The sequence below is a fragment of the Hypomesus transpacificus genome, chromosome 24 (assembly GCF_021917145.1).
Source record: "Hypomesus transpacificus isolate Combined female chromosome 24, fHypTra1, whole genome shotgun sequence".
NCBI lineage: Eukaryota > Metazoa > Chordata > Actinopteri > Osmeriformes > Osmeridae > Hypomesus > Hypomesus transpacificus.
The window spans coordinates 3,028,858-3,052,716 of record NC_061083.1 but is presented as its reverse complement, the minus strand read 5'-3'; the positions used below and the strand labels follow the sequence as shown (position 1 = coordinate 3,052,716).

Genomic DNA, 23,859 nt, shown 5'->3' with positions numbered 1-23,859 from the left:
GTGCGGCCCCAGGTCCTAGGGACCTCCACGTTTGGGACGTCTGCACGGGCAGGCTTTAAAAGCGATCTGACGTTTGGAGATGATGCATTTTGGTGTCGTTAAAAGTCAAATGCCTCAGGCTGGGTTATACGGTTACAGGTCGACGTCAAGGCACACCCAGGCACGGTCACATGGTCCTTCGCATGTTCCAGTCTCAGAAAGCTAACCTCCCTACAGACATGCATTGAGCCTGTACTATTAGAAACATTTGATCGAGCTCACAACATATCACAAAAGGGGTGAGTTTCTTTCTCCTAAGTCACACAGGGATGCAGGGTAGCACCTGATGCAGAGAGGTACAATCATGTGTTCAGCACCTGAAACGGGGCAGCAGGTATGCCCTATAGTGGCTTGGTTCTTTTAGATCGCGGCACTGGTGGGCAGAGAACAGTGAGAGGAGAAAGGAACAGTGAAATGGCCGACAATGACTGACTTATCTGAGCGCTGGGCCCTCAGAACTACAGTGGATACGCAGCCTAACAGAGATAGACAGAGGTTGCAAAACATAACATTCCTCCCATATCCTCTACGAGTCAAACATGTACACGAAGACGAAAGACAAAAGGTATCGTCGAGGAAAGAGACAAGCTTATGTACAGAGACAGAAAATGATACCGTCGTAGTGGTTAGCCTTTGAGCCAATACAGTGCATATCAGAAAACAACAATGGATTTGTCTAATAAAGTCAGGATTACTCGGGGGGGAGGGTTGAACGTGGGATAAAATTCTGTACAGTGTATTCATAGGTAGATTACGTTTCTTTTAAGTCGGCGTTCCTATTGACTTTCAGTCCCACGGACATCAACATTCCAGTGAGCCAGGGTGAAGAGGGGGGGGGGGCTCCTTTGATACATCTCAACCCCGCGAGCGTGCCTGAGTACTGGGGAGAGAACAGTTTGTCCTTTCGGCCTTTTGGCTCCTGGATCTGTCCTCCGTAGCTCAGGGATCAAACCCCGCCCACCCCTCCCCCCTTCCCCCCCCCCCCCCCCTCCCAGGTCAGGACCCGGCAGGGGCGCCACAGTGAGGCCCGTACCTACACCCCACCAGGTGTCCTCCCCTCTCCCGGACCCCCCCCCCCTCCCCCCCAGAAGAGACCTCTCTGCTCAGCCTGCCCGGGGCGAGCCAGCCTAGGCTGTGCCCGTGGCGTCCATTTGTCCCCCTTGGTCCTCCCCCTCAGATCAACCTCTCCTCGGGGGGCACCTTGAGCACGCTGCCCATCTCCAGGCGCGCCCCCGCCACCTCCTGGGCGCTGGGGCTGTAGGTGCCCTCCGACTGGCGCTTCTTGCGGGCCGTCAGGACCATGAAGACCAGCACGATGACGGACAGGAGCACACAGAGGCTGCCCAGGGGGATGGCGATCACCAGCCAGGGCAGGCGGTCACTCCGCTTCTCTTTCTGCATGGGGAGAGGGAGAGGGAGAGGGAGAGGGAGAGAGGGAGAGAGGGAGAGAGGGGGAGAGGGGGAGAGGGAGATGGAGAGAGAAGGGCCGGATGAACTCTCACTGCTTCTGGCCCTGCTTGGTGCAGTGTTAGACAGTACGATGGCTGCGTCCGAGCGGGAGAGGGGGGAGGGATGAGGATTCACTCACGATGCCGTCGCAGCGGGAACCGCTGAAGCCCTCGGCGCACTCGCACAGGAAGCCGTCGACGAGGCTGTCGACGCAGGTGGCACCGTTGAGACAGGGGCTGCTCTCGCATGTGTCTACATGGGTCTCGCACCTGAGAGACAGGAAACAGGAAACAGGAAGTCGACATCTTTGAACACAGCAGCAGAACAGCAGGTGACACCCGATGCGGGACAACCACAGTCCAGTATTTCCTGGGTACTATACATACCTTTCTCCAGTGTAGCCTGGCTTGCATGTGCAGTTAGCCCCCCACATCCCATCCATGCACACCCCACCAAATGTCCTTCTGTGGGGAAAAGAGATATCGATGTTCATATCATAAGTTCTGAGGGTAAAAATTGTATTAAAACAGACACAGAGCAGGTCCAAGAGTGTGTGTTTGATACTCACTGGCAGCGTTGCCCGGTGAACCCTTCTGGACAGGCGCATGTGTGGCTCCCCGCGGCCTCCAGGCACGTCCCCCCGTTCAGACAGCTGTGTTCCAGGCAGTTGTCCAGCTCCTCCTGGCAATTCCTGCCCCGGTACCCCGCTTGGCACTCGCACCGGTAGTCTGCTAGCAGGTCTGTGCAGCTGCCATGGACGCATGGGTCCGGGATGCAGTCGTTTGGGTTTCTCTGGCAGAACGGGCCCTCCCAGCCCGGGGCACAGCTGCAATTGTGGAGGTTAAACAGATCCTGGCATGTGCCCCCGTGGTGGCAAGGACTGGACTGGCACACGGGGGCACCGGTGCACCCGAGCAGGGGGTCCTGGCCTCCCTGCTTGAGAAAGCGGCTGGACTGGGGGACTTCCTGTCGGGCGGTAAGGGGCAGGTGAACCCCGCCCACCCTCACGTGTCCCAGGCAGCCGGTGAAGTTCTGAGCGAGCCACACCGTGGTGTCGTTGAGGAAGTTGAGGTTGTTACCCGGGCTGCCGCTGCTGCCGGCCCTCCGCCCGTCCACCGTGAGGAGCCAGCGGGACGTGGGCCGTCGAGGGTCTTCCATGGTTAGCCTGAGGTGATGCCAGGCGCCGTCGGAGACGGGCACGTCGCCGACAAACGCCAGCAGCTCGGGGCCGTCGCCGCTGCGGATCTTGACGAGCGGGGAGGCGTTGAGCAGGCCCAGGCAGAAGACGTCGGCGCCGTCGGCGGCCCGGAGCAGCGTGGCGTTCTCCTCTCTGGTGCGCAGCATCATGGAAACGCCGGTCACCGCCTCGGCCAGCGAGCCGTTGGCCACAAACTGCAGAGCGTTGTCCTCGAAAGTAGCGTTAGCGAGGCCTGCGCCGAGAGAAGGACACATTTAGAACATCACTCCCGACGGTGAAGGTCAATATCGTATGCCGTAGCAATTGGACATTACTTTGTCAACAACACGACACATTTTCTCTGTGTTCACGTCAGAAACAGACACAGCAGGCGAGAGAAAGCAAAGGAGTCTGACGATGACAAAGAGAGAGAACGTTCTGGAAGCTCACATTCGTATCCGTCGAGTAGGTCGACACACTGGCTCCCCGTGACACAAGGCTCAGTGACACACCACACGCGCCGCTCACACGCCCTGCCAGAGAAGCTCTCGGGACAGTGACACTTGAAGTCGTTCCAAGTGACCTCGCAAGTCCCTCCGTTCAGACAGGGCTGGCCCTGAGGAGATAGAAACACACGGGTTAACACCATAAGCCTTTCAGAGTTAGATCCATCGCCTGGGTGCAGATCAACAGCAGCAGATCCCCCCTGTGTGTGGGGGGGGGGGAATGTGCTTTTGGAACTCGATTTTTCTTTTACCTGACAGGTCGGATCACTGACGCAGTTCTCCAGGACGTTTTCCTGCGCGAGCGGGCCACCGTCGTCCTGGCGGGCGGCCTCTCCCCCCGTCAGGCGCAGGTCGTCCAGGCGCACGTCCTGGAGGCAGCCCTTGAAATGCCCCCCCCAGGCCAGGCTTTTGTTCCCGGGGGGCAGCCCCCCCACGTGGGCCACGTCCCCGGCCTCCACGCTCACCATCTTCCCCAGGGAGCCTGGCCCGCGGGCCTTGGGGAAGATGACCTGGCCGCGGCGGAGCCTCACCGCGACCAGGTGCCTCTGCCCGTCGGCGAGTGGCAGCGCGTCGGCCAGGATGGTGTTGGCGTGGCCGCTGAAGGCCACGGTGCCGTTGCGGAGGTAGACGTTGAGGTAGGGCACGTCGCCCCGGCGCAGCTGGAACAGGAGGCCTCCCGGCTTGAGGGTGCGCAGGAAGAAGGAGAGGGTGAAGTTGTCCCCGAGGCTCTGGGTGATGTTGTAGGAGGCGTAACTGAGGAGGTTCTCCCGGCCGAACGTCCATGACTTGTACTCTGTGGAGAGAGGGAGGGGTGGGGGCTGTTAGAGAGACCTGGGGGAGAGGCGCAAATCCGCGAATCACATTTTCCTTTGGGCCGGCCTGACTCACCTCCCTCGCAACTGTCCCCGAAGTAAGGTCTGTCGCAGTCACAGCGGGAGCTCACCCACAGGTCCACACAGCGGCCGTGCTCCGAGCAGGGGTCTGGGAGACACCACTCGGTCTTGTTGCAGCCCAGCTCCAGGTGGCTGGCCTGACCCTCGGCCACTTCTTGGGGCAGCACCAGCTGGTGATCCACCTCCAGGTCCTGCATGCAGCCCAGGAAGCCCGCCGGACTCAGGGGGCTGAGCCGATGCCCCGGGGGGGCACCCCCTACGTACAGCTGGGAGTCGGAGCTCCACTGGGGGAAGGTCAGGTGGTTGTGGGTCTTGTCGTCGGCCGTGCAGCCCTCTGGGCCGCAGCCCGCCCCCCTCACCACCAGCGCCAGCGTCTCGCTCGTGCTCACGCTCGCCTCGTACCAGTCTCCGTCGTCGACCCGCCGTCTGACCCGCAGGGGCTTCCCCGAGCGGCTGCGGACCTGCGCCAAACCGCCGACGACCTCCAGCGCCACCCAGTGGTCGCCGGCGGCGGCGTGGAAGAGCAGGACGTTGGGGAGCGTGGTCCTGAAGCGTAGCTTGACGTGGAGGCCGTGCTGGTGGTGGTGGGGAGGGGGGTCTCCTGCCTGCCTTCTGGTCCTGTTGGCGGCAGGCTGGATGAGGAGATAGCCCTCCTCGGAGAAGAAGAAGGTGGTGGAGATGTTACAGCGGGGCCCGGTGTAGCCCGGGCCGCAGGAGCAGGTGTAGTCTTGCCGGCCTTCCGCCAAGACGGGCACGCAGACGGCCTCGTTGGCGCAGGCGTGGCCCCGGCAGCCGGTCAGCATCACGTCGCAGTGCCGTCCGCCCCACGGCTCCTGGTCGGGCTCGGCCTCGGGGCAGCGGCAGGCGTAGGCGTCGACGGCGTCCTCGCACCGGGCGCCGTTCTGACATGGCTGGCTCTCGCACTCGTCCACGTCCACCTCGCAGTGCACGCCTGGCGGCGTGGGGAAAACAAGCGTCAGCGGCACACCTCTCGCCTTACTCTGCTTTCCCCCCGGCGGGGGGCCGCAATCGCCTCCTCCAAACCCCCCCACACCTCAAACCGGTCAGGCAGCCCTGTTGTGCCGTCTTCGACAGGAGGCCCCAGGTCTGGACAGTCGAACCGAATGAGCTAATCAGATGCAGATCAAAGCACAGCAGCACGAACGTGGTTCTGCAGGAAGGGCTAGATGACATGACATCGGCTAATTAGGAAATGAGTTTAGCAAAGAGCTCGCTAACGACTTTAGGCAGGGAATTTGATCTTAAATTGATTAACACATTCTGAACGAACGTCTGACATTATGCTCAGTGGATTTTGCCGGACCTTTGAAATATTTCCTGACAGACTTAGCTCTGCAGCGGCCCTTTCTCCCTGCGCCATAAGCACACAACGCAATCTGTTGTCGTCACCCCTCGTGTCACCACTCGCATTCGATCTGTCAATGTTTATCAAACACCAATTAATCCCCATCTCAGTGCTCAATGGAAAACCACGAACAAGGCCCTCAAACAATCTTTGGTTTGAAACAAGAGAAACTGTAGACCGGTTCATCCGCCCTCCACACCAGCCCTCTCCACGAGGTGTTCACTATACCTGTCAGCCCCCAGTGTCCCGTCCAGCAACACCCCAGCAGTATCAGCAGTACGTCCCTCATTCTCCGCTCTCCCAGGGACAGCCGCAGTCAACACGCACACTCACACACACGGCCGACAGGTCCCAAAGAAGCAATCCGTAGCCTGTCTCTCTGTCTCTCTGTCTCTCTCTCTCTCACACACAGACTCACACTTGTAGTATAAACAGACACCCAGGCTGTATACTCCCCACAACTCTGTACCAGGCAGGCAGGAGTGATTAGAGTCCAGCCCTGCCCATCCTCCTCCCTCCCCTTCCCTCCCTCCTCTCCCCTCCCTCCTCTCCCCTCCCTCCTCTCCCCTCCCAGCCTCCACACTGCAGCTCTGCCCATCCCGCGCTGAGCCGTAAGCCTCCCCTCCCAGCTGGCTCGTGTCACTGCTGACAACAGGAATGTTCCGGGCCTGCGGTAGTCCCTCCCTGATCAATGCCTAAGAGATGCCCGCTCGTCGCAGACGGCATTAAAGGCAAGGTAGACAGGCTTCAGATGAGCCCTCCCCCTGTCTTTGGCGAGCTGAAGGGGGATGCGTGGGGAGTGCGACGGAGGTACTGGAGTAATTGGCTTAGCCTGTCGGACGGTGTGAGCATGTGTAAAGTCGTAAAAACCCAGGCACATGCAAAGGAAAGTTAGAGGGATCCTAATGTATCTTACTCTGTCTAGGTGTGTTATTACCGCTTGAATTGTTGGTGCCTGTTGCACAATGACGACCGGAGGCCCTTCCCAGCTTGAAAATGCGTCGAGATTCTGCAAACGTGCGTTTTTTACCCGGGTGCGATTGTTTTTCAACTGACAATCTTTCATGCTTTGTTTTTCTTTAACAGGAGACATCGATTGGTCCTTAAGCAGCTTGTCACTAATCCCTCCCCCACCGGTCAAAATTAAGAAAAGACCCCGTTTAATGCCCAAGGACGGGCGGCTGACATATGGCTGGTTTTATAGGCTTTGCTCCTGTTTTGCGACCCCCCCCATATGTCCATCCATCCAACCCTGTCACAGCTCCTCCTCTCTCCCTCTCCCGGCCCCCTCTACCAGGAGTCCCATCAGGTTCCTCAGCAAGGTGACCGCTGATGTGTCCGAGCTACACTTGCTTTTCTATCTCAAGGTCAAACGTTTTTTTTCTCACTCTTCCCTCTGTTTTGACTGGAGGTGACAAATCCCTACTAAGGATCTATTAATGCCCTGGCAGGCTGGGAGAGGATGGTCAGCAGGACTTGGATTACACCTTAAGTGTCACAGCCATTGAATTCAGGGTGTTTGCTCTGTCCTTATAACATGTCACACAGAGGATTTCGATGGTGGATTCCCTCCTTTTTCGACACTAACGCGTGAAGTCACGAGAGAGATGAGGATTCAGAGTCCTGACGCGGCCTCATCGAGGGGGTGGGGTGTACCTGTGAAGCCAGGAGCGCACGCGCACTGGTACGAGTCCACCAGGTCCAGGCACATCCCTCTGTTGTGGCAGGGGTCCGACTCGCACTCATCCACGTTGACCTCACAGCTCTCCCCTGTAACACAGGACGGAATCCCCTCATCACTCCACAACACAGTCAAACTCCGGCAGAGCTACCGGCCGATCATTCGATTATTCGAGTCGAAATGTTCTTATTTGTATCCATTTTTTGCGTCGTTGACCGGAGCCCTGTCTTTACGTATTCCTTTGTTCAGATGACACTGTACCGCTGAATATTTGATAAGTGTAACCCTGTTATTTGGAGTTAGGCCGCAGTGTGGCCTGGACACTGACCTGTAAACCCGGGGAGACAGTGGCAGAGGAAGCCTGCAGCCTCCTCGTATCTGAACTCTGCCGCTAGCTCGGGCAGCGCGCCATAGTGGAGCACTTCCGAGCGCTGGAAACACTCGCCGCTGTTCTCACAGGGCTCCTCCGCGCACTCGTCAACGTCCACCTGGCAGTTGTGACCCTCGTAACCTGTAAAACATTCACACACACACACACTCACCAATCGGTAAGCCTAAACACATCTGCGCTGTAATCTTGTGTGCATGCGTGTGTGGACAGTCAGTAAAGCAGGGTGAGGGTCAGATGGCTGAGCGGTGAGGGAGTCGGGCTAGTATTCAGAAAGTTGCCGGATCAATTCCCCGCCGTGTCACATGATGTTGTGTCCTTGGGCAAGGCACTTCACCCTACTTGCCTCGGGGGGAATGTCCCTGTACTTACTGTAAGTCGCTCTGGATAAGAGCGTCTGCTAATTGACTAAATGTAAATGTGCTGTGGGGGCTGCGGAGGAAGACAGCCCCTCTGTTCTGCACTAGGGGGCGCTGCGGTGTTACAGCTCATCACAGCTTCCCCTGTCTGGCCCCTCAACTGGAGGGCTGGAACATACCTTCCCTCTTATCTAGCTGATTTATGAACTGGGGAACTCCAACAGACCCCCTTCTAAGCCAGGGATGTTACATAGGACCCAAAAACATGACATACCCAACATCTACCTATGTTATCCATTGACATGTCTGGAGTTTGACATACATTTTTCATATAATCTCCATGTATAATATATAATGTACTGGTATGTGTATAAGTAATCTAAAAAAATACTTAAATTTTAGATTAGTATATTGTAGAATGTGCAGTTTTAAACGAAAGCAGATGTGTGTGTGTGTGTGTGTACCTGGCCAGCATGTGCAGCTGTACTGGTTGACCCCCTCTAGGCAGGTGGCTCCGTGTTGACAGGGGTCAGAGGCACATTCAGGGATGTCCTCCTCACAGTGCTGCCCTGTGAAGCCTGTCCCGCCACACACACACACGTAGCTGGGGAGCAACACAACGCAGATCTTAGGGTCGCCATCCCGACGGACGTCATGATGACGCTCAACGTTCATTTACGTTCACGCCACGTTTATGGGAATGTGAGCGTCCCATATGATTCACTTTAGTTTTTGTCATTTGCGTACGTATAGAAATCTATATCGCTTTAACCTCTAAAGAATGTAACCTCCTGTCATGAATTGCCTACAAAACACAGAGTTTAGTTCAGTTTGTGGACGTGTCCTCTCAGAACACGATAGATGGATCTCATCCAAGCCCTCTGTCCGCTTTTTGCAACTTTCCACGTAATGTTTAATCAACCTCTGAAATAAGTGGCTTACGCCTTATCCCTGCCACCGTCAACTTTAGTGTCTGCGAGGGATCCATGGGATGACATGTTCCTGGGCGACACATTGGGGCTAATCTGCGGCCGCCGCAGCTGATAGGAGCAGAGAGAGAGAGAGAGAGAGAGAGTGGCCCTCCAGCTGTACCTGTTCACCAGGTCGACGCAGGCGCCCTCGTTCAGGCAGGGCGCGCTGGCACACTCGTCCACGTCGACCTCGCAGTCGAGGCCGTCGAACCCTGGCACGCAGTCGCAGGCGTACGCGCCGACCTGGTCGCGGCAGCTGGCTCCGTTCAGGCACGGCTGCTCCGCGCACTCGTCGATCTCCACCTCGCAGTTCGAGCCTGGAGGAGGGCGGGGGGCGGGAGGGGAGGCACACACAGACAAAACAAACACACGGGTGATGAGAGGGGCTGACCTCGGCTATCTCACGGACCCCCGCCCCGCTCGTCTGAGGGAGATAACCCTCCCCCGTCTCACCTTCGTAGCCCGGCTGGCAGTCGCAGCGGTAGCGGTCCACCTCGTCCACGCACGTCCCGTTGTTCTGACACGGCCGCGAGGCGCACTCGTTGATGTCCATGCCGCACTGGGAGCCCTGGAAACCGGGCACGCAGAAGCACTGGTAGCCGTTGGCTCGGTCTTTACAGATGGCTCCGTTGTGGCAGGGCTCGGACCAGCACTCGTCCACGTCCTCCTCGCAGTCTGCCCCCTCGTACCCCGGGGCGCAGAGGCACTCGCCGCCGTCCGGAGTCTCCCGGCATGTGGCGCCGTTGAGGCACGGCTCCTCCGAGCAGTCCCTGGCCGTTCCCCGGCAGTCCTGCCCCGCGTAGCCCCGGGGACAGTGACAGGTGTAGGCGTCCACGCCGTCCACGCAGCGGGAGCGGACGCCGTGGCAGGGGCCGCTCTGGCATTCGTCCACGTCCAGGTGCTCGCAGTTGTGGCCTGTGTACCTGTCGGGTCCTGTGGGGCACAGGCACGCGTAGGCCCCCATGGACTCCAGACAGGTGCCTCCATTGTGACAGGGGGATGACAGACAGCTCTCTGCCGAGGCGGTACACAGTATCCCTGGGAACACAGAACCCAAGTGATGAGCACCGACAACGAGGGACCATGGATCACAAGAAAGAAGGTCATTTAAACCCAATCGGTTTTGAACACTAAACCGTCAGAGAGTAGCACTGTAATCCAGGCACTCTGACAAGGGAAGAACGGCTTGAATATCATCCGGCTAACATCCACGCCACCTTTGACCTTCTTTGTGTTTTTAGAGGCGCTTAAAGTCTACTCTGTTAATGAGGAGTAAAAAGCCCAACTTCTCCCTGGATTTAGGGTTCAAAGCGGCAGATGGGATGAAGAGAGAACGTCTTTACATTCACTGGAGAAGGCAGCTGGCATGAGAGTCCTCAGCAATGAAAGTTTCGTTCACAATGGCCACTTTGAGCCGCCATTGACTTGCTAGCCTGCTAGCCTGTCCATCTCTCTCTCTCTCTCTCTCTCTCTCTCTCTCTCTCTCTCTCTCTCTCTCTCTCTCTCTCTCTCTCTCTCTCTCTCTCTCTCTCTCTCTCTCTCTCTCTCTCTCTCTCTCTCTCTCTCTCTCTCTCTCTCTCTCTCTCTCTTTCTATCTTTTATCTCCCACTCTCTCTCTCTCTCTCTCTCACACACACACCTTACACACAGCCTGGCCGTTTGAGATCCTCTCAACCCTAATCACAGCTCTGAAATAGGTGAAGACCTCAGTACGATTTTTCTGCTCTTTTTGGTGAGGACACGGCAATGAAGTGAGAGGACGGTTCCCCTATGAGAGTGTTCTGCAGTGACTGGGGAATACTTAGCTTCTGGTTATGTCACGTTGGTGCACTGACTGGGAACACGTGGAATGCGTGGAACCTTGTGTGTCCACATTCTCGACTGCGTGCTCTTAATGAAAACATTGCATGGAACAATTATAAGTCCAACTTAATGAAATGTCTTTGTTTTGGTGACACAGGGTGTGTTCTCTAACACCCCGCATGGGTTCTCTCTTCATGGGAGACGTCGCCAAAGTGTACGTGTCACATGCATTTTCGAAAAACGGTTCACGGAATCCACCCCTGTAAGTTGGCAACATGACAGCCCGCCATCTCCGTGCAAGCCTGCCTCGCCCTCCGTCTCCATCTGGCTGACACCTAGCTGTTCCCCTCCGCCCCCCCTCCCCCTCCCCTTGCTGGCACCTCCCTGCCCCGTCCTCCTCAGCGTCTCTCACGCGTAGCTGTCACCTCCACACCTGTCTGGCTCCCCTTCCTCTCACACCTCCCCGCATCCTGTCTCCTCTGCTTTCAACCCTGCCAGGCCTGCTATCTTACCTCCACGCTTCCTCCCCCCCACCTTCCCCTTCCTCTCCTCCCAGCCTAGCCTCCCTCGGCTCAGGGTCCTGGTGACCTCCGCCCTCCCTCTCCGTTCGGAGTGAGGGAGATAAACGGCGGGGTCCGCCACACCTGGGTCTCTGTCTGTCACCGCAGCCGGTTGACGAGCCCCGGACCTGGTCGCGTTCACAGCCGGCGCTGGCTGGACTACCTGGACTGTGAGTTAACAGCGGGCTGCTGTGAGAGGAGGAGGGGCGGGGGTCAGAGAAAGGCTCTTTCTCTGTCTCTCTCTCTCCCTCTTACTTTCTCTCCCTCGTTCTCCGTGTCTCTCTCCCCCACTCGTCTCTCCCCCAGATCCCATTCCAGAGCAGCCTGTCATCCCTGACGCATTCCCCTCCTCTGATGTCACCCTGCTGCCAGCGTCATGAAACAGTTCATAGATCATGGTTAAGGGGCCTGCCTGTGTTGATCCCTGGCACTGAGCAGTACCAGCCTCTTAGCCCAAGAATAACAGAGGGTCTGCATCCAGGCATGGATGCTTCCAGGCCTCTCTCAGTGAGGACGTTTAAGTGGTGGATATTAAAGCTGTCAGTCGCTGGATGTTGTCCAGAGATGGAACACCAACCTGATTTTCTTTTTTCTTTTTTAAAACGCCCTCATCTAAACACCCTTTAGAGCTTTGAGCCTTGAGGGAGAGAGAAGTTGAAGCGGAGACATTGTTGTTGTTCTGTTTTGGATGCGCTCAAGCCGACGTTCGAGTGAGTCTTCACCCCCGCTTCCCCCGGCCCCTGTGGTGAGACCAGCCTCAGAAGGAGGCAGCTCTGAGGGGGTCGACGGTAGAGGCCGGGTGCAGTGTGCTTGGTGCAGCCTTGCTCATGACTCAGCGGTGGGATGCCCCTGGCTCTCACACACATCCTGCTTCAGCGGAATTCTAATGAGTCACCCCGGGGAGCTATCCCAGTGTGCCAGTGTTGTCCTTTGTCCTGGTCATGTTGATAGTCTAAAGCCGCACCACGGGGGCAGAGATGCTGCATCACGCCAAAACCGTCCGACAAAACGCGTCTTAGCTGTGTTATGATGTTGGCCTTTCAAATGTCCGTGTCTGGTGTGTAGTGTATAGTGCGGTTAGTCTTTGAAGGGGCCGTGCTGGTGTCCGTGGCGACGTGTCTCTTGTGTCCCCCCCCCCCCCCCCCCCCCCCCCCCCAGTGTCTCTTCCAGAATGTTCCTCCCGCACAGGTGGAGTTTAGAAGGACAGGCCTCACCTCCCATTCTCTCCCAATCTGCCGTTCAGCGTTAAACACTAAAACATGTCTGGGTGGTCAGGCCCTTAGCCCCGTAACCGTGGCGACGATTAAACAATGGCCCCCGCATGCGATCCACCCCGAGCCGTCCCGTCCGTCCGTCTGCTCAGAGAGACGGGGCTTCAGACGCTTTTCCCACAAGTGGGGCCGCGGGAAAATGGGTCATCGCTTGATTATGGGGGGTGGGGGGGGTGGAGCTGGGGGTGGGGGGGGGGGTCTGACTATATCTCCCCACACCCCCACCCTGTCAGCCCCACCCCCCACATCAGCACTCACTCAGATCTGTCGGCTTCCATCATAGACTCATCAAGGACTGATAATCACACAAGCCAATTATCTCACCTAACTCTCAGCTTACTAATGAATTATCTGCATGTATGCACACACAGATAACAAACACATGAAAATCGAATCAAAAATCTAAAATGAATGTATTTTCGAGGTTAAGAATATCCCTCTAAAAATGGTGGACCTGGATACTTTTCTTGCAAAACGTTGTAGAGTTGTTTAGACAGAATTTCTTTGTATAAAAAAACATTGGTATAATTATTATTTTATTTTTTTACAGTGTTACCTGTAGCCTTGAGAATGAATCTGTAATTACGCTGTAGAAGTCTAAATCACTCACAGATAATAGATTACCACCAACTACAAACAGAATGGCAGCCAGCTGGCATCTCCTCCGTCAGGCATCCGCCAGCGAAGACTTACTAACATCTAGTTACAGCACTGTCCTCATCGTCTACACACACACACACACACACATCCACCTGCTCTAGCCGAGCTCTTGCATGTGGATGTTCATAGAGTGCGCAGTCACATTCCATCACGCACTCAAAAAGCCAAATGTAAGTTACGACACACACTCACACACACTGTCCGTAAGCCCATCCGGACAGCATCACCTGCACAGTACACGCACACAGTTATCTCGAAGGACGGAAGAAACCGAAAGCACCGTACCCAGTTTGAACATCATCATGGTCACCAGAAGCGTTGTTTGGTACTTGGAGAGGATCCGTCCTAACTCCATGGTGAGGAATGGGACCCGCAACTTCCAGTTCGGCTACAACGGCAATCACTCCACGGGGTCTCCTTCCCTCATGCTGGCCCAGATGAACGTCTCACTGTCCTGATGGAACTTAGCTGGAAGTTAGCTGATACTCCATGCTTGGCCAGTAGTGTGTGTGTGTGTGTGTGAGGGTGTGTGAGTGTGTGTGAGGGTGAGAGGGAGCTCTCTAGGGACGGAGCTTGGCTTGAGGGAGGCAGAGGCAGAGTAATCGCCCCAGCAGAGAGGGGAGGCACCAAAACGTGGACTGGACTTTGCAATACAGACTCTCTCTCTCTCTCTCCCCTCTCTCTTTTCCTCCTTCTCCATCTCCCACTTGAGGACCATATCGTTGTCGTCGGAATAAATACACCTGTCGATTCAAGACTGGAACACTGCATCCTGAATGAACTGTTTCCCTCCAATGCATCTTTGGAAGTTAGAATGTCACACACACACACACACACTACACCAGCAGCCCCCCAGTATGTGGAGGACGGGAGCTCCAGTCCAGGTTTGTGAGGGGTACAGGGGAGGGGGGGGTCTGTCATTGGCTCTCTCGCTCCATTGTGATTGGAGGGGGGGGGGTTATCCTAGCGCGCTTTAACACCTAGCGGGGCAGCTGAGCCCCCCCTGTGGCAGACCGTTACCCCGCCCCCCCTCCCATCCCCCACGCTACCACCCCCCCCCCCCCCCCCCCCCCCCCCCCCCCCCCCCCCACAGCCCACAGTCCTGAGCTCGCGCCAGGCTTAGCGACAGCTACCGGGGATTGGAGCTTCAAAGTTTAATTAAACACTTGGCACGGGTGCAAGGCAAAGATAGGGCCCTTCCATTCAACCTGAGCCACACGCAAGCTTGCAGCAGCCAGACAGCCAGCCAGCCAGCCAGGCTAACAGACAGGAGCACCGCAGGGCGTCAGACTGCATTCCTCTCTGACTGACTGATCGCTACGTTTATTCAGAGCCGAGACAAAAGAGAAACAGACCGCAGAACTGACAGACCTCAGAGAAGTCTGAACACAGACAGTCCCAGATCATGACAAGTCGTTGCTTCATCTTGTCTTTTCACCCAAACTCTTTCTGGGTTCTCTAATCATTGGAATATATGTGATCAAAATGTGTTGTTGTTGTGGAATATGTACCTATTGTCTGGTTAGGGTTAGGGTTAGCTGAAGGCTTTGTACTGAGTTTTCCTGCCCTTGCTGAAACCCCCAGACCAAGGTAGTGTATATGTGAACATAAGATTTATAGGTCTTCATCCAGTCATCCGATACCCAAACCATACACACACACACACACAAACACACACCACTGCCATGCAGGAACCCATGAATACTAATCACTGGACTGAAACCCAGCCAGCCCTACCTCTGTTTCTCACGGGGAACACAACTGTGGATGGAAGGCCTTTATCACACCTGCTTATCCTGCTTAAATACAGACCATATAAACACCGGAACGCGACCCAGCATAGAACAACAATCCTGACGCTCCCAGGGACCTGGTGGCGGGGTGGGGCTAGATACCCAGCACAATATAAAAACACATCAATCCAGATTAGTGTTGGTATAACAACCAATCTGTCTGCAGACTAGTGTTTCCAGCTTACAAGTGATACCATACGGACCAAGAGGACGGACCACAGAGCCATAGGTGGCTTTGGAGGGGAATCCCCTCTAAGCTGAGAGGTCTGTGGACAAACAAACACGACCACAGGGCTGTGATTAAAACACACGCGCCATGGGACACACACCCCTCTGAGTTTCCGAGATGACGCCTGATGTCGAGTCAGTGGCACAGATCACTGTGGCATTGTATGCTAAAGTGTAGAGAAACGGACTTCCTGTGAATGAGTGTTCCCGAGGTCTGCCTGGTCGCTTGTTTTTGTAACACCCTGCTCTAGCAACACCCTGTATGTCACATGGAAGTGTCTGTTCAGGACATTTTGGTCAAAAACAAGCAGCTAATGTTGTGTATCTTATCAGCATGTCTCTGGTAAACTACTATGTGGTAACTTAACTCACAGTTTTCCCTTCGCTGCCACCTCTTTGTTGCTGTTTTCAAAAGCTACAAGTGTGGTCTAAAACAGCTTATCTTTACGGAGGGGGGGTTGAGATACAATTTATGAGGCACCCAATTTGCCTGCTTCATCCCACTCTGGACAGTCTCTCGGAAGACTACACACACACACGCGCGCGCTCGCACACACACACAGAGACAGCCTCCCACTCACCAACTTGCAGCGTCGGATCTCAACGTCTTTTCACGCTTGGCCTGACCCTAAATAACATTGACATCTCAAAGAGGTCCAATGTCTTGTGACCTACCCCCCCCCCCCCTCCCCCCTCCCTCCTCCTCCTTTTTATTCTGTCAACAAAGAATCCTCCAGCAGGTCAGGAGTGGAGGGGGGGGGGGGGGGGTTGGGGGGGTGGTTGGGGGGTGGTGGAGGGCATTCAGACTTCATTTAACAGCTAATCCACCATTACGCAGGTTGTCTCAGCCCCTCTTGCATCCGGCTACGAGGGTAAAGTGTGTTTCTCTCCAGTGCGGTGATGCTGTAGACACTTCCAAGATATGAGCCGGTGGGACAGAGAGCGTCACTGCGGTCTCTGGAAGGTTCTATCTATCTGAGAGGACCTGGAATCGGATTCTGGAGAGGGGCAATCTTTTTAAAGAGCAGCGTCGTCAGATCCATGACCAAATATCTGCCGTCTTGAAGCTGTTTAATTGACAGTTATACATCATTTCAAGTATATATAACAAATATGAAATATGAAAAAGTTTGAAACTTTTGTATTTACGTTCGTGAAACGTATCGTGAGTAAATCTCTGAGACCGACCGTGAGCATGTATTCAACAGCGCTTTAACCGTGACACAAAAGTATATTTTCTCTGGAAAGTATTTAAGAGATGTTGGGGCTCTGATCGGTTCCCCTGTCCTGTGACCTCGTGTCTGGGGGTAATCTCGATGACAAGCTAATAAGTGAGACCGACAATGGTCCCCCAGTTCGGCCCTGAACCCACGAAAACATCCCCCGTTAACCCTTTCTCACCCACCCCAGGCCATGACTGCTTCCTCAAATGCTCCAGTAATGAAAGGGCTTGAGGAGGGCTAAGGGGATTGAGGGACAACTTCCTTTGGCCGTGTTGTGAAGGTAAATCTGACGGTCAAATATTGCATTCCGTTTAGCTTTTAAGATTGTGTCTGTCTGTGAGCTTAGCTAAGACATTGCAGGGAATTCACCAAGGGGGCTTATGGAGACAGTGTCCTGTGCAGACAGTCAGGCATGTTTTTCTGTTTAACGCCACCGCTTTTGAAGGTTTGGATCGACAATATTTGTGTACATATGCTGCAGTCAGGTGAAGCAGTGCTTAAAACTAAAAAAGCAGTGCTTAAAACTCATGTTTATGAATACCTTGTTAACAAAGAGTGGTTAAACATATTCCGGCTCATCCGACATTCAAATGGTTTTCAGAACTCACTCATCCACATGTTTCCAATACGGCAAAATACGATCCATGTGAGTGCAAACATTCCTGATAACACTGGGGCACTTCAATTCATAAAGAAATGATCACATGGAGAAATGTTTCAGAAAGGTACAACAGGCCCCTACAAATACCTTGAGACCGAACACTGTGTGTCTCTATCGCCCTCTGCTGGCCCACTTAACACCCTGCATCTTAGGGGTCAACATGATGCACATCTAGACTCTCTAGATCGAAGACTTTCCCCCTCGTCCGTGGACAACCGGGTCAGATTGTGCGCCGCGTCTACCCAGCCAGCGATGGGTCCAGGTGCTTCAGAGCCCCTCCAACCAGATGCAGACTGCCCGTGATCAGGACAGAGATATGAGCTGCTTCTCGTAGGGGTTCGGTCTGAGCCAGGACACCTGCCTGTGTCTGGGGGGGAGGAGAGCCCCCTCGCTCTGCAGGCGCTGGCAGCAGGGGGTCCCGTCCCTGGCTGATCCACTGGAGGGCGCTGAGGATGCAGGGAAAGACCAGGGTGTGATTCCGGGGTTTCGCCACCAGAGGGGGATCCTGGATCCGCAGCGGGGGCCCCTGCTGGGTCTCCGGCCCACTCAGACTCTGCCAGCTGCGCTGGTTGTCCAGGCAACGGGTCAGTATGTTCTCAAGCGACACATTGAAATTCTGCTGATCTGCAAGGAGCACACAGAAGGCTGTTCAGTTCACGCATGAACGGAAAAAAAAAGAAGAAAAAAACGAATGCTCACAACCAACAACTAGTAACGCATCTATTAAATAATCATGTCACGTTACACAAACAGCAGAGTATTGGACAGACATGGGGAAATCTCACCTGGATTGTTCTCTGGGGTAGTTTCAGTAATGTTGGGACAGAACACCACATAATCAAAGTGGCAAGGCTGGGGTAAAGAGAAGGAGAAGAACAGTGAGGTGGGTCCGTCTGGTCTGGGGTCAGAGTCTGGTCACAGCTGCATAGTTAGAGCAGCACAGTCTCATGTCGAATCTGACTTGGGATCTGCTGTACTCACCACTAGAAGTTTCAACATGGCAGCACAGTCTCTCTCTCCCGTGGCGTTGAACAGCAACACTCGGATCACAGGCTCTCTGTTTAGCAAACACACACGCTTGTAACTGATAACTTAACTGATACAATAACATGCACCAGTAGGCTGGTTGCAGGTTTCATTGGACCGTCACGTGGATAGTACTGTCTCAGGAACTGACCTATGACCTCTCTCCTCCAGCGCTGTCTCCTCTCTGAACCACTGGACACATGCCTGCATGCTGCCCGAGGTGTGAGCCCCGTCCAGGTAGTAGGTGACAGGGCCGTGTCTCACGGTCTGAGTCCTGCCTGGCCACTCTGTGTCCTGGAGGCCTGGACAGGAGACAGACAGGCACGGGGGAAGCAGAGGGAAAGGGGACTTTTATTGTGTTTTTTGAAATGTTTCTTGTCAGCATGCGTCGCGATCGGCGGAGCCGTCGCTGTGGTTCTCTGTGCTGAGGGGAATCTCTGAGGAATCTCTTCCTTGCTGAAGGCCATTTTCCTTCAGGTAAATGAGAACATGTGTACAAATAAGACTGTCTGTACCTTTGATCATGACAGGACTGGGCTTGAACGCTTCTGACTGGAACGCCAGTGTGTTCTCTACCGACGGAGCAGAGTCGGTGTCATCTGGAAGGTAGAAAACACATAACAATGTGCCTGTCAAACACTGTAATCAGGCCCACGGGTTATGTTTCAATAAGCTGCCTCAGCAAACTCAAGATTTTTCAACTTTACTACTGCCGCACTTGAATTCAGTATCTCCATCTCTCTCGACCTCTCTCTCTCTCTGCCTCCCTCTCTCCCTCGTTCTCACCCTCTCTCTCCCCTCTCTCTCTCTCTCTCTCTTTCCAAGCCTCTCTCTCAGGACACACCCACCGTGCTGTCTGTATCTGTGCAGCCAGGCCCTGCTGAGCTGCAGGGCCAGGGAAGCGTTGGGGCGCTGCTGGTGACCCGCCAGCCCCAGGCCCAGAGGTCCGGCTGCAGTCTCGTAGCTCTCCAGCTCCGGGCACACCCTCAGGAAGCACTGGGACGGCCCAACAGCAGCACGGGGAGTTAGGATCATCCACATGTAGAGACACCGGAGGGGAATTTGGGGGCCGAGTGGACAGGACACTCACCCCAATCTCGGCCGCTCGGTTCTGGAGAACCTGCATGGGTCCGGAGGGCTGTCTGACGCTGAACGCAGGGACTCCTGGCTGGGGACGGAGGTTGGGTTGCTCACTGTGACTAGTGACTAGTGATTCATCTATCAAACAGGGAGGATTCTGCGAGAGGATGAGGATGTATGGGTTTTACATCGCGGTACCGTGCAACGGAAAGGCATCCTACCTTAAAGATCCCAGCCTTCTGCCAAGCAATCTCCTCGATGGTGTCTCCCAGGATGCTGGTGTGATCAATCCCTAACGATGTGATGCCACAAACCCACGGTCTCCTGTTGCCCAAATGTCAAGAGTGATGAGAAAATTCCAATTGGTTAACGGACATGGCCGCAAAAATAATTACAAAATAATTATATGTTAATCATAATAATAATGTAAGGCTCACCTTATAATGTTTGTACAGTCATAAGCCCCTCCTATCCCAACTTCAATGAGCGCTAAATCCACCTGCATTACAGAAAGAATGCTATTCAGAATGGCTACAGCCACAGAGAAGGGGGGGGGGGGGTGTTATGCAATGCTTTGTGGTGACGCTTTTGAGTTTGGTATGTTTACTATGCAGTGGCTGTGGTCCATAGGGTTAGGGATGGAATGTCAGTTGATGTTTAGAAAGACAAGTTCAGGACTGGCTGAAATATGTCCCCCTTCATGCAAATCAGCCGATCCAGCCATGCAAATACTGGCCAGTCTTGGACAAGGCACCTGTAGAAAAAGGTTGTTACGGGGACTCTAGTCCAAACCTGTATGTACCTTACCTGTTGCCTTTTTACCACCACTATAAACCTTTCAAATGAAAGTGCCATCATCAACATTCAACAATACGTGAGTGAATCATTCAGTTGTGATTGATGAGGCATTTTGCTGCATTTGAAGTCAACCTACTTCAGCGTTGCAGCACCAGACAGGAAGCCTTTTACAAACCGCTAATGAAAGCCATGTGCTCCTGAAGTCCTACTTTCTAGATATTTTACTTTAGTTATTGCTCATTAAAAGGACTGGTGTCTGCAGGCCAGCGCTGTGAGACCGTGAAAAGGAACGAGGCGGTGAACTGGATTAACAGGGTTAGCTGTCAGCCACGTAAACATTTGACATTGGTCAATTATTGGATTTTTGTATAATTATTGTACAATCTGAGGTGAAGCAAATGTTGAGCATGTCACATGTGCATGGGGTGAGACCCCGTGAAGCCCACCCTCTCCTGCAGGAACACATGGAACGCCAGGAGGGTTAGGAAGCGGAAATAGGCGGGCATTCGGTCTCCATGGCAACCCTGGAGATCGTCACAAGGAGGTGGAGTCAGTAAGGTATCAAAAAACATCGGGTATCAAAACAACTTCAGGTCATAATCACTACCCATAAGCAGGCCGATCATGTTGGCGATCATAGAGAAGAGCTACATTAAGAGATTGCAGAACGGACTGTCAACAAATACGACATGGTGTTTGTCTAAAAGGAGCCCTAAACAGCTACGGCTCCCTCTTAAAAAAGAAACTGTACTCCTTTTTATGAAAGAAGTACCTTTGTAGCATCTAATTGTGTGTAGACCTCCCAGAAGTATTTGGTGAAAAGATCTTTGCTGATCGGCTGCCCATTGATACGTATTCTTTCCCTCACTTGAACCAAGTGTGGAGAGCTGAAATGAATAGGAAAAACACGATCACAGTCAACATTGTAAAACCAGACTAGCAGAATTCTTCTGAACTGTAACTGAAACACTATATTTGTGGGAAGGTGCTGAAGGTTTAACACACACAATCAAACCTCAAACAAACTTGTAAACAGGGATTTTTACCCCTTTTAGCCCTTCCCAAAACAAGCCCAGGGTTAGCTTGCAGTGTTGCAGGAGATAGTCCTTTTGATGTAGTCAGGTTAATCATTCCATAGTTGAACAGTCAGAAAACTCAAAGTTCACCCAGCAGTGCTTCCCTGTATGCTCAGCCAGCCATGTCTACAATATAGACTGATAAGTTGGTGTGTGATGGCATGTATGTTAAATTCTACACCAACTTATCAGTATGTTTACAGTTCCAGAAAACTCAATCATTCAGCATACCTGTAAAAACCTGTTCTAAAGCCGTAGTTACTGAGAATTTTCTCAGTAAATGCACAGGTCGATCCCTGAAAGATAGAACACTGGCATTATCACAACTGCATCCGAAACAGGATGTGGCCTCTGAAATGTGAGGCGTGTTTAGAGTAAACCATGGCCACCTTGCCCTTGGTTCCTGTTACATGGATCATGTTGAGCTTGTCCAGTTGCTCCACCTGAAACACCAGAAGAAACTGAAATGTGAACCCAGGTCACTTCCTAAGAACCTCAAAGTAGCAAACAATAGACCAAGCCACCAGATGGGAAGCGAGCTACAAATACTAAACTAATCCTTAACATCTTGAAGTGCCAATGTGTAGTCGTGTAAACAGTTTGCCAGAAAGGTAGTTGGGACGTACAGTGAGCCCTGTACGATGGAGGAAACTGCGCATAGCCTGGAGCTGCAGTTCCGGAACATTCTCCCTCCGCACTTGTTCCAGAACACTGGCATTGGTCTGCAAGGTGTTGAGAACACACACGGCCTCCTGTGCACAAACACCCAGAGAAAATAGAGTAGAACCGGTACCACAAAATCATACAGGACCAGAGGAACATCGACTCTAGCTTCTAGTTGAACATGAGGATACAATGATAACAGACTTTGCATATTTGACACAAATTCCTGATCTAATAACACATGGAAGCATAAATAGACCTCAAGTAGGTTATGACATAGCAGTAAACTACAATCTCAATTAGTCAATCACAAGAGAGTATATTAAGAATAGAGAATCTTGGAAAAAAGAACTTCATACTGTAGATTACTCAGGCTGGACAGGTATTTTTTTCACATCAAGGAATACGCACGTGAAAACCTTTAGTTCGTCTCAAAGCGACTGATATTGCCATAATAAGTAATGAGTTAAATCAACGACTAAATGCATTGTTATAAATACTGTCAATGCATGTTTAACAGACGACTACGAGAGCTGCTAAATTGTGCAGCGCAATGGCACGGGACATTAGAGATACCAAACCGGTAATATCGGGTTCCTAGGCTATTCTAAGCACAACGTGTAACGTTCACAAATGACTTGCGCAACCCAGTTTACAGTTGTGAGCGTTTTTCTTCTCAATCCTCTTCCGTGTTTTTTTTTACGGCGTTTGGCTATCATTGGTGATTCCTGCCACCTCATAATCGTGATGTCAGAATTTAAGACTAGGACTAAATCGAAACAACCATTATTTGTAAACCTACCTCGTAATCCATTCGAGTACGAACTCCGTGGAATGGTCTAATGTATGTCAAATTATTTTGGTCTCTGATTCTCTGATGAATGAAAGTGACAACAATGTCATTCCCGTACGCTTCTAGATTTTAAATAAGTGAAGGGGTCAGTGAGTGGTAAATCAGTTAAAGATACACGTGACATTATGCAAAGGATGGCTGTAGTAGAAGGGTCAATTATTAAACAGCACTGATGTATGTGTTACAGCATGTAGGCCTGAATATGTGCTTATTGACAGTGCACAAACAACACCTCAGTGTGTGTAGAGCCAAACTTGCATTTTTTAGTTTTTTTAACAAACAGTTTGACTAGTTTGATTAAAGAATATATCCACTTCAATGCACTACAGGAAAAAAGTTACAACCTCCCTATAGTAACTATGCACTTTGTAAAGCTCTCTCTTGGAAGTCGCTTTGGATAAAAGCGTCTGCTAAATGAATACATGTAAATGTTGCACACTCTATCTGGTTTTCTCATGTTTGTCTGCATCCCTCTCACCCACCCACTCATTGCCTCTAGGCTACCATAAAGTTGCCACCAGATCGTCACGATTGACTAGGCTTATAGAGTACACTTGTCTCTCTATGCATAGAGAAATGCTGCTGGTAAATAGCAGGTACGTTTTTATTGGACTTCAAGAATGTCTTTGTAGTCCCCTATGTAAAGTTAAAGGCACCAGCTACAGTACAACCGAGACAGCAGTTTCTCAGGAGTGGGTCAAATTAAATGACATTAAATTACATTAAATAAAGTTTGTTTGGCTCTGTTTTATAAGGCCATATTATAAACTTTCATTTTCAATGTACTTTCTCCACAAACGGTTCCATCCTTTATGGAGAGCCCTTGCTGGTCCTATGCATTTGCTTTACATTTGCATTTACAACAAAGCATAGCCTAAGGGCTTAAAATGGCTTGTTGAGTCAAAAATATGTAAGAAATGTGTTGACAACAACTTTTATTTTATTTCTTGCTTTTTGACAGTTTTTAATGTCTTATTGAATGTTATTAATTGTTTTTAAATCTTGTTTTATTTTGTATCATGTTATGATGCTTTTAATGGTTTTATGTGAAGCACTTTGAATTGAATTGTTGAAATGTGCTCTACAAATAAACTTGCCTTGATATGAACAACAATGCCTGTCAAATGACCGTAACAAGAAATAACAAGTTTCTTATCTGTTTTATCTGTTGTGATAACAGTAAAAAGATCGGTCTGTAACCACCCTCATTTGATGTGTGTTTGGGTGGCGTGCGTGTGATGGAGGATCAAAATAAGATTCCTAAGTAAAGAATGTCAACCCTTTCTGGCACAGGTTACAACCTGTTTCTTCCTTCATGCAAATCAGCCTATCCAG

General features: G+C 52.4%; 2 protein-coding genes across 3 annotated transcripts; both read right to left on the bottom strand.

Annotated features, from left to right (window-relative positions):
• Positions 1–1,212: 1,212 nt before the first annotated feature.
• LOC124486438 (protein crumbs homolog 2-like) lies at positions 1,213–13,626 on the bottom strand. Its single transcript, XM_047047995.1, has 13 exons — positions 13,409–13,626; positions 9,283–9,867; positions 8,951–9,146; positions 8,323–8,462; positions 7,440–7,622; positions 7,087–7,200; positions 4,060–5,016; positions 3,423–3,964; positions 3,116–3,281; positions 2,057–2,918; positions 1,875–1,952; positions 1,628–1,757; positions 1,213–1,434 (listed from the first exon to the last, which is right to left on the bottom strand). Exons 1-13 carry the CDS (start codon positions 13,476–13,478, stop codon positions 1,213–1,215), a joined length of 4,245 nt encoding a protein of 1,414 aa, XP_046903951.1. The 5' UTR covers positions 13,479–13,626.
• A 2,562-nt stretch (positions 13,627–16,188) lies between these two features.
• LOC124486660 (folylpolyglutamate synthase, mitochondrial-like) lies at positions 16,189–22,316 on the bottom strand. Of its 2 annotated transcripts, none has more exons than XM_047048407.1 (15): positions 22,083–22,316; positions 21,635–21,760; positions 21,398–21,451; positions 21,240–21,304; positions 20,705–20,819; positions 20,379–20,456; positions 19,572–19,633; positions 19,356–19,458; positions 19,145–19,291; positions 18,903–19,050; positions 18,570–18,653; positions 18,206–18,356; positions 18,010–18,085; positions 17,814–17,880; positions 16,189–17,652 (listed from the first exon to the last, which is right to left on the bottom strand). In XM_047048407.1, exons 1-15 carry the CDS (start codon positions 22,122–22,124, stop codon positions 17,267–17,269), a joined length of 1,704 nt encoding a protein of 567 aa, XP_046904363.1. In that variant the 5' UTR covers positions 22,125–22,316; the 3' UTR covers positions 16,189–17,266. The 2 variants fall into 2 exon arrangements, with proteins under 2 accessions (XP_046904363.1, XP_046904364.1); XM_047048408.1 differs by having other exon boundaries at positions 16,190–17,652; positions 19,145–19,222.
• Between the last annotated feature and the right edge of the window lie 1,543 nt (positions 22,317–23,859).